A 10590-nucleotide genomic window follows, 5' to 3' on the forward strand; every position below is an offset into this window, starting at 1 on the left:
AAATACAAGTTTATCTTATGTACAGTAGATTTAGTTATAAAACTGATAATCAAGTTTATCGTATGTACAGTAGATTTTATAATACCTGCTTTATATCCAAAATATTTGGACGTCAGAAACCGATTTTACACTTGCAAAAAAGGGAAAAGAAATGTATAAAATTAGAAATAAGAAGGATAAAAAGATAAGATATGATGCAAATAATTTGGAGATTGATCATCTAATACATACCAAATTTATCCACTAAATCCATGAACATTCACTTCATTTAGACACCAAACTATCAATTAGTATATGCTTAATTCTTTGAAATATAATGTTATCCACTTATCTTTGTAGCTTTATACCCATGCTTACACTTGACCAACTTCACACATCCAATAGAATAGAAGTGTATCATTACCAGTGACAGATCTAGGATTTGAAAAATGGGAGTACGAATAAAAAAAATTATAGTCTACCAACGGGAAAAAAAAAATTAAAAAAAAAAATCCGGGTCCAATTCAGCTATAAAAAGGATCCAAAAAAAGGGTTTACTTTCGGTATTAAAAAAGGGTCAAAATTACATTCGTTGTAATATTTAGTCCAAATAGTTAAAATATAAACCCACCGTTCACTTCATTTATATTATCAACGATTTACTAGTCTTTCAATATTTTCGATAAACAATAGAACAATTGGAAAAATAAAGAGAGTAGTGAATTGCGTATATAAAAACCATTAATGAAATTGAAATCATATTAAATTTCAATAGAATTGAAAATATTATTCTTCACTATGTACGGAGTATATGACATTTAGCATTGTGTATTTGTGTTTACAAATTTCATTTTAAAAAAATTATATAACCCATGCAACTAATCTTAGCTAGGTACAAAAGTGAAATTCACAAAAAATGATATGTCTATGTAATTGAAATTAAACGAGTGAAAAAGAAAATCACAAATGATATAGCTAAAATCATTAAAAAAAAATGAAAAAAGAGAAGACGAAAATCAATAAATAGTTAAACGGTGGAAAAACTATTAAGTGTTAAACAATAAGAAAGTAAAACATTAAGGAGGCTAGACATTCAACTAACTGAGACAAACTCATTAATGTGATACATAATAGGGAATTTTAACTATATACAAAAGTTCTATTACTATTATATATTTTTCCACAGATCTAGGGAATGGGGGGCAATGGCGCCCCTTGTAACCCCCTAAATCCACCACTGATCATTACAGTTTAATCTGTCACGTACGACTTTGTTGTCACGTGAGCTAGTATTAATCAAAGTGTTGAAGTGTTGAATTCTTGATCGATATATGTTTCTTATGGCACGATTGACAGCGCAATTAGCCAAATAATGGAAGCAAGATGGTAAAATGAAGAACACAAAAGACATAAAGAGTTCCTCAATCATGTCAAAAGTCAGACGTAACAGACAATAAGAATTCTGAAAATGTAATGAAGTTTGTTGATGTTAGGAAATACAAGTAGGAATGATATACAAATAAAGAAATGAGAACATCAACAAAACAAATAAAAAGGCGTAAGCTGGGGAAGAGATTGAAGGTGTGGCTCCATCATAATCATCAGTGTAATCATAATCATCCGACTCTAATCCTGTTTTATCACCTGCTCCAGCACTCCACTTGCCTGTGTTGTGTCCCCTGCCATTATATACATCCCATTATATACCCTTATACTTTCATCTTATTTTAATAAATTCAACTCACTTTTTTAAAATTATGTGTCGATCAAAGTGTATCCTTTAATAAAATACGGAACTCCATAATATCAACCCTTGTCAATTACTCCCTCCGTCCCTTTATACTCGCGCCGCTTTTTTTTTCCGGTCGTCCCTTAATATTTGCACCGCTTCTATAAATGAAATTTTTTACCAATATTATATTATTTCTCAAACTTACATACTTAACCACCTACACCCCTACTCCCTGCAAAAAATCAATTTAAGATTCACACTCCCCGCTCACCAATCCCCACCCCTTACACATTTAGAAAAAGATGGGAAAAATAAAAATAAAATAAAATAAAAGGGAAAATGGAGAAAAACCTGTCGCCCAGAACACCAGCATGCATGACGAGTTGGTCAATGAAGGCAGCAGATTTGGGCTCCACGCTGTAAGCTTTCTCGTATTTGACTTCGACACCCGCTCCAGACGCCACAAAATAAGCGCCGTTCACCATTTCGTCGCCTTCAGATCTCCAATTCCACCCTTTCCAATCATCATCTTTTGATCCTACTCTCTTTGTTACCTGTTACAATATTATTAGGACAAATGATTTTTACCACCTGAAAACGAAAAACTAGATAAAAAATTGATGTATGGCTGCCGAATTTAATTTTCTTCCAATTTTTATATTTCCTGAGTCCCTGTGTAATTTCCTAACTCTTTCACCCTTCTCTCTTTACTTCCATTAAATTTTATCAATTTTGTGAATTAATGATGGTGAAAAATTATGTAAATTTATGTAACATAAGGGAGTTGGGGAAGAGGAGAGAGTTAAATACATGAAATCGTGGAAAAATAGAACATATAAATATTACCGTTATTATTCCCCTACATTACATTTTTATATATTTTTCCATTTTTTAGGTGGTAAAAAACAAGTTTTAAATTTTTTAAGGTGGTAAAACACAAGTTTTAGTTTTATAGGTGGTAAAACAATTTATCTATATTATTATTAGTAGTTTTCTATGCACTTTTAATTTAAAACGCACACACAATAGTACTTATTTGGTTAATTATTTTTTTAACCTTTTATTTTTTATTTTTTTTCTTAGTTTTAATATTTGATGATTTTTAGTAAATTGGTTTCATTCTATATTGTAATAAAAAAATCTTTTTGTGTTTAATTTATTTTATTTTTCTAATTTTAGTAAAGAATAAAATAGACAATCACTATTGACGCCTCGTGTGTTCCTTTATCTAATAGAGATATGTCACACTTGCAATTAAACGTTTGAATGTTGACACATAGAATTATATAAAAGTTAATAAAAGTTGATACTTTGAAAATGTATATTAGTCGAACCCAACAAAATTATGTAACTATATTTTTTCTTACATGTCAAATTATATGACTATATTAAGTAACAAACAATGTCAAATTAAATTTCGTTGACAGTGCCCAAATTCTAACCTTAGCCATTATATCGAAATAAATGCAACTATTATAACTATTATCTAACATTCTACATGAGGGCGTGGACATAAATACATGTTCTCTCAATTTTTATCATATAAGTGAAGATGTGAGATTATTTTTGTAAAATCGCTTTTAGTGTCCCCTGTAATAGTCCATTAACCTTTGGTAATTGAAAAACACAGTATTAAAAAAAACAACAGAAACATCGATCCTAATTAACCCAAAACGGCGCATGATGAAATTCCTAGGCCCTATATATTTGTAACATGCATTATCCAAATAGTTACTCGTTAATTTCTGTCTTGGACTACTTATGTTCACACCATCGTAGACATTCAAATTAACATCAGCCAAAAGGTAAATAACCTCTTGCTTTACTCTAGCCAGTGTAGAACTGGACAACACCCTGCACTACTATTGAACATTTAATGGTATCCAAAGTTAACTTAGGTCCTACTAACACAAACCGGACCTATCTATCATTTTTATAAAATAAAAAACAAATGACTTTGAATCAATCTCAAGGGACCCATTACCCGGCCCATACCAAAGGTTGGTTATATATCTATCATTATTATAATTATAATTATAATTATAATTGATCCTTTGGAGTTTCAAGTTTGTTAATATACAATAAATTTAACCAAAACAAATAAGTACAAATAAATACTTGATAGGGCCGGTTTGTTTAATTAATTTGGTGGGTTATAAAATAAGATCGAAAAATGAAAGTCAAAAAAAAAAAGGCAGAAATTGGTTGGAGCATTACCTCTTTGGCATAACGATCAAATGGAGCAATGAAACGATTGCCCTGACTATTGATGGTAGGATTGCTACTACCCCCGATAGCATACATTTCCCACTGTGTATAATCGTTGTTCACAACATGTATATACCCTTTTCTACACCTTGGCATCCTCTGTTTTAACTTGGGTCCAAAATGGTTGAATGCTACTGTTACCTATATATATATATACAACATTTATAATTCGTTCGTATTTAATTAATTAGTTGTGAATGTGATAAATATAATGTTACATACCTGCATTCCGACATCGGGCTCGTAAGAGTCACTATGGCCTAGTAGCATAACCTCATCGTGGTGGGAGAAATGGTTGTTGGACACCGTGATTGCGGTGGACCCCATTATGATGTCAATGAGCCCATCTTTACAATGTGACAACGAACAATGGTCAATCCAAAGGTCCTTAGATCCGAATATTGAAATACCATCCCCATCTGACAAAGTCCGATAACCATAATGGGTCGGGCTGGATCGAACCATTGTGTTACCAGATTGGTGGCAGTGGTGAACGTGAATATTTGTGATGATTACATTGCTAATGAATTGTAAGGTAATGCATCCTCCTCCCGTTATGTGTACGTCTGCTCCTCGCCCATCTACTGTCTTGTAACTGTTGAAGATTAGCTCCTACATTTACAACACATAAATTAAAATTTAGGATCATTTTTGTACTTCCTCCGATTTTTAATACTTACAACGTTTGTCACTTTCACGCATGTCAATGCACAACTTTGATAATTAATATCTTTAATTCTATTTAAGCAAAAATTGATATTTTGGAAGTACACATTGAGACGAATCTAACAACATCTTACATGACTATATTTTATCTTACTTATAAATCACCAATAATAGTCAAAATAAAATATGTGAATAGTGTAAAAAGTCCAAACGTTGGCGAGTATTAAAAATCGGAAAATACGGAGTAGTCGAGTTGGGCTAGCTTACTTGGGAAAGGCGGATAACCATATTGGAAGCGAAGATGATCCAAAGAGGTTCAGTTCGTATAACAGCATAGCGAAGTGTACCAGGTTTGGGATTAATAGGATCATTATCAGATGGGTCAGTGACAACGTAAAATTCACCACCTTTGCCACCTAAAGCATACTGCCCAAACCCGATACCGCAATCGGCCAACCGTTGTCGGTCGTTTCCCCAATTAGGGTCACATCTCCAGCAATCGTCGATTGGATTACCGGTCACACAATTACTGCCATCTTCTAGTAAACGTCTTCTACTTACAGAAACGTTTATCTTTCTGCATGCAAAACCACAAAAATGTGTAAAAGGCCGGCATGCACATCGCTGAGGTTAGTACTTACTACTTAGTAGTCCTAGCCTTAAAATTGTTTTATGAGAAACTGTTTTTCGTTAAAACAAATACACCCTTAAATAAAACAGAACCCGTAAAAGTGTAAAACACAATAATTACTTTCTTTTTTTTTTTTTGAGAAGAAAAACACTATAATTACTTAAGAGAAACACAAAACAATTATCAATGAGTATAATAATTGCCTAGCTAAAATACTTATCTCTATTTGCATTGAAAAACTAACTTTAGCCGATTAATCTTTAAAACAATAATACCAATTATTAAAGATTGCATGCCTGAATATTTATTGGTGAATAATATTTTTTTGACTATTTTCCAATCAAATTGCTTCCCGCGTGAAAAGAGCGGAGATTGTGAATTTGACGGCATTAAAGATTTTATTACTTTTATGTTACAACACGTGTTTTGTGTGACCAACCACGCCATCAACTTGATGGTGTGACGCGTGCAACTAATATGGAGAAAGTTATTAGCGCTTTAGCGGGTGTTACTTGAATTTGTTGTTGTTGTTAATTACTTATACATTGTATTTGCCGTTACTTTTCTTGTTTTATTGCAGTTTCTTGAATTTCATGTTAGAGTTCCTTGTGTAGACTTGTGTTACTTGATTTTCTATGTTGGTGTTACTTATACATTGTATTTGTTGTTACTTTTCTTGTTTTATTGCAGTTTCATGTTAGAGGTTCTTTGTATAGACTGGAGTTACTTGACTTTCTATGATGATGTTACTTATATGTTATATTCGTTGTTACTTTCTTATTTTACTACAATTTCTTGAATTTCATGTTCGATGTTCTTTATATAGACCGGTGTTACTTGACTTTTTATACTGGTGTTACTTTTAGTTATTGCAATTAATGTTAGACGTTCCTTGTATAAACTGATGTTACTTGACTTTCTATGCATGAGTTACTTATACATTGTATTTGCTGTTATTTTTCTTATTTTTATTGCATTTTTTCATTTCATGTTAGAGATTTTTTGTATATACTGATGTTACTTTATTTTCTATGTTGATGTTACTTTATTTTCTATGCTGATGTTACTTTATTTTATAGGCTTTAAACGCACTGGGCTTATTTGTAAGTGTGAACATGTCACGCCGTCAAGTTGATGGTGTGACTGGTCACATATAAAACTTGAGGTTTATGTTATTTGACTAATCCCCTCAAATTAATTTTTCAATTTTTTTTAACTTCAATGCATTTCATTTTATTGAACTATCATTAAGAATGTTATAATCTACGGAGTATTTTATAACGAGACACCAAAAAAATCATTTACGTGTATGACATCAAGAGTCCCTTATAAAATACTCCGTAGAAATTAAACTTTTACATTTATTCAGAAATAAAGAAGTAATCTATACTAGGGATACTGAAAAATAATTACTCCGTAACAAGTTGTGTTACGTATAATGTATTCATGTTGAAAAGAACAAAAAACAAAATATGGTGCGAATGTGGTTGCATAAAAGGACGTAAAAATGTCGCATTGTTATTTGTTAGGCCTCGTCCCTGCGGATTACCTTGGACATTTCATTGTTTCATTGATTCACACAGTGCTCAATAAAACATGGAAGTAGGGTAGCTAGCTCCCATTCCGACAACAAAGTTACAACTCTTTTTTATTTTATTTTTATTTATTTTGTCTTTACTTTTTATTTCCCCTCATTTATGATATATTTACATTAAATATGTACATAAATCATAATTAAAGAGACTAGTTAACACTTTAACACTATTGAATTATCCTTAACAAAATCGACAGCATAAAGTAAAAGTTAGAAAATTATTTAAATAAGATAAGAAACTTAAATAAAAAGCAAAAAATTGTCTCCAATCGATGTCAAGTTTGATTTAGAGGCAAACTAATTTAAACAATATGATTACTGTTCTGTTTGACTTATTACGGACAATATAAGTTTAGAAAAATAACAGTTTTCATATATTTTCATAAGAAAAGAAATTTGTTTCAGATAAAATAAGTTTTTCAGATAAACTAACGGGGTGTTTGGTTGGCCATTTTGGAATGGATTGGAATGGAGTTAGAATCCATTCCACCCAATTTTTTGTTTGGTTGGCCATGTTTGGTACGCTTTGGAATGGTGGAGACATATTACTAGGCCTAATAGTTAAAATCGAAAACTTGTGCATAACATGTCTCGATTTGAATTCTTCTCCCCCCATTTGTAATTTATTGTCCGCGTTGCTCATTCGTGCCCCAAACAAATAAAAATTACTATAGGTAGTACTTTAAAAAAAAAAAAAAAACTGTGCAAACATTTTACAATAACATATTTATACGGAGTAAATATAGCTCCCTCACTCAAAAAAACTTTGACACTTACCTTCATTCCCAAATGGATATTCCAAAAAAGGTTTAAAATTTCTTTTTCTAAAGCTACTTTATTTCTCTCAACCTATCCCCACATTCTGAAATTCTCAATTACTTGGCTTTTCTATTTATGCTCTGTTCTTCTAATTGTTGTTAAAATTAAATTACTTTTACTGATGTTTGTTTGTTTTTTTTTATTTTGTTTTTTTTACTTGTTCATTTGAGTTACTTAATTTTGTGAACTAACTTATTTTAGTAAACTTAATAATGAAACTAGCGAAAGCATTTTAATTATTTTTTTAAGGGACAAGGGGAGATTCTTTTGTATGTATGTAGTTCGATTAATTTAAAAAACAAACGATGTAACCAATTATACTCAAGTAAGAATGTAGGATATTTTTCTAGGATCCTAAGGAAAAAAATCAGTGAACAAAAAATGTACTCCGAAGTCCTAATGTACATGAGTGTTGATACATTGTAAACGATGGTTATTTAAAAAAAAATGGTAAGATTTAATGGAAAAATGGTAAATATAAAAAGAAAATGATGATGGAAGTAAGAAAATATACCTATGAACTTCTCGAGCAACGGCTTCTGGGTCCGGGTGTTGGCCTGGAAGAGTGAAGTTGAGGAGAAGAGACGAAGCAAGTTCTAATACTGAACATAGAACCAATATTTGAACAATGCAGCTTCTTTGTACCATCTTTGCTTTCTTGTAATAAGTTTTCACATCTATTTTCAAGCTGTTTTTGTTATTGTTGAACAAGGTACACTTTTAGATCCAAAATGGTTAAAATGTAGCTCATTCTTTTACCAAAATGTGAGCTCTTTCACACACTCTCTCTCTCCTCTTGTTTGTTTTCCAGAGTGAGAGAGTGAGGAGTGTGATTATGTGTAGATTATATAAATGATTTAGGTTTGGGAAATTTAATCAGGATCCTATTTCTCACTGTTTAGAACGGCGAAAAGGGGATCCTATTACATGTACACCTAGTGTACAAAGTATCTTGTACATCATGTTTTTTTATTCGTTGAAATGACATATTTACAGTCTTTCATTCTCATTTTTTAATGGATTTGATGATATGTCAACACATTAATGATGATGTACATGAGAATCTTGTACACTAGGTGTACAGGTAGCCTTTTCCGTGAAAAGACATCAAAACTGAATTATTGAGGATACTGATACTTTGACTCTTTGGTCCTCTCATTTTCCTCGATTCTGTTGCTAATTTTACACATGGAAAATAAAAACCAAAATTATTAAAAGTAGAATAAAAAAACAAAAAATCTTTTACAGAGAAGGTTCTTTTTCTTAAAAATTATACAGATTGGTGTTTTAATTAGTACGGATCGAGTAGTAGAAACAACATAATGGGTATGGGGCTAGTAAAGATTAAAAAAGGAGGAGTGTGCAACTTTTTTAGCCTTTTTTTTGGCTGGGATTATGGGGCTTGGATTAGGGGATCAAATATTCAAATGAAGCTTTGAAACACTTTATTTGTACTTTATCTGTCTCTAATTGTTTCTCTAATTGGTTGTGTGAAATTGAAAAGAGACAAAATTGATGTTTTAAATGTTTTTATGCGAGAGTAAAATTGTGGACTCATGAACTTTTATGATAGTGAAATAATTTTCTAGAGACGGATTAAAACGGCAAATGGGACAAACAAAAAGAGACGGAGGGAGTAAGATATAACTGGTTATATATAGAAAATTCTTGAAGACTTAGCAAATTGAGTAACTGACCAAAAATAACATGACCTAATCGTATCTAAAATAGAGTAAATTAGAGGTCAAAGAATTCGGATGCTAAAGTTGGTGTTTTGCAATTTTTCACGCTCCAACTAAAAGAACTTGATATGTGTTTGATACTTTGAGCACGATCAATATGTCATTACACTTGAGTTTTTTTCGTGATTTAATGGGAAGTGGTTAAGTGGTTCTCATTATATCGTGAGACAAGGTCCGGCTCTCTTTGGGTCCGTGAGATAGGATTTGGTTCTCCTTGAACAGTAGGACAAGACTTGGTTCTCCTTGTGCCATGAGATGGGGTTTAGTTTTTCTTGTACCTGTCGTCTGTAGACAACATGACAAGTGTATTGGTTTTTAATTTTCCTTGTGTCTTGAAACGACGAGATAAACATATTGGTTTTCCTTGTACCTTGAGATGACAATACTATTATACAATCATATTGGTCTTCCTTGTACTTTGACACAAAAGGATTGGAGTGTCGGACAATCATAATTGCAACAATTTTGTAACTACCATTTAGATTACGGGAAGGTATTGAAGACGTATTAGGTGTATAGGAATTGAACACAAGTATTATTTGGTTTGATAAAAGAAAGTTTCAGTTCATCACGTTCATCTGCCACTATTATTATTATATTATTATTATTATTATTATTTCTCCAATTCTAACATTCGTAGTGTTATGATTTCGGGAGGGTGTTACAATAAGGAAACTTTTGTTATGAAAATTGAAAGGTCATATTAGGATGCAATATAGGACGTATATCTTAATTACTTCTTTTTTGTACGCTAGGGTTATAAAGTTTGCCATAAGGAATACACAACAATCTTTTCCTTTGAATAATATTGTACGCAGTATATTGTTAAATTTGGGCATGAGATGAACCTAGGGGTGAAAGTTTGGTAGAAAAAACTGAAAACTGAACCGAATCGAATCGAACCGAACCGAACTGAATAAGAACTTCGGTTCGGGTATTTTCTATTCAGTTCGGTTTGGACTGAAAATTCTAAAAAAATTGATGCGAATTGGACTGAAAGTTTGGAACTGAATAAACTGAACTTGAATAAAAAGTATAATAAGGACGCGAAAATTGGCTTAAAACACGTAAAATATAGGACAAAAACAGGCCCAAAAGAATGGCCCATGAAAATTCGGTTTTATGGTTTGGATTTGAGTGAAAATAAACATCCAGTTTG

General features: G+C 31.8%; 1 protein-coding gene across 1 annotated transcript; it reads right to left on the bottom strand.

Annotated features, from left to right (window-relative positions):
• Positions 1-1349: 1349 nt before the first annotated feature.
• On the bottom strand, positions 1350-8546 carry LOC110776521 (probable pectate lyase 12). The gene is made up of 6 exons (XM_021981079.2): positions 8204-8546; positions 4913-5222; positions 4202-4591; positions 3929-4120; positions 2063-2265; positions 1350-1658 (listed from the first exon to the last, which is right to left on the bottom strand). Exons 1-6 carry the CDS (start codon positions 8335-8337, stop codon positions 1469-1471), a joined length of 1419 nt encoding a protein of 472 aa, XP_021836771.1. The 5' UTR covers positions 8338-8546; the 3' UTR covers positions 1350-1468.
• Positions 8547-10590: the final 2044 nt, after the last annotated feature.

This window comes from Spinacia oleracea, chromosome 5, assembly GCF_020520425.1.
Source record: "Spinacia oleracea cultivar Varoflay chromosome 5, BTI_SOV_V1, whole genome shotgun sequence".
In the NCBI taxonomy this organism is placed as follows: domain Eukaryota; kingdom Viridiplantae; phylum Streptophyta; class Magnoliopsida; order Caryophyllales; family Amaranthaceae; genus Spinacia; species Spinacia oleracea.

Coding starts and splice junctions, on each gene's coding strand:
- LOC110776521 (XM_021981079.2), bottom strand. CDS start 8,337: ATGGTACAAAGAAGCTGCATTGTTCAAATATTGGTTCTATGTTCAGTA. Junction 4,592..4,912: donor TGGTTATCCGCCTTTCCCAA/GTAAGCTAGCCC, acceptor TTGTAAATGTAG/GAGCTAATCTTCAACAGTTA. Junction 2,266..3,928: donor TTGATCGTTATGCCAAAGAG/GTAATGCTCCAA, acceptor ATATTGTAACAG/GTAACAAAGAGAGTAGGATC.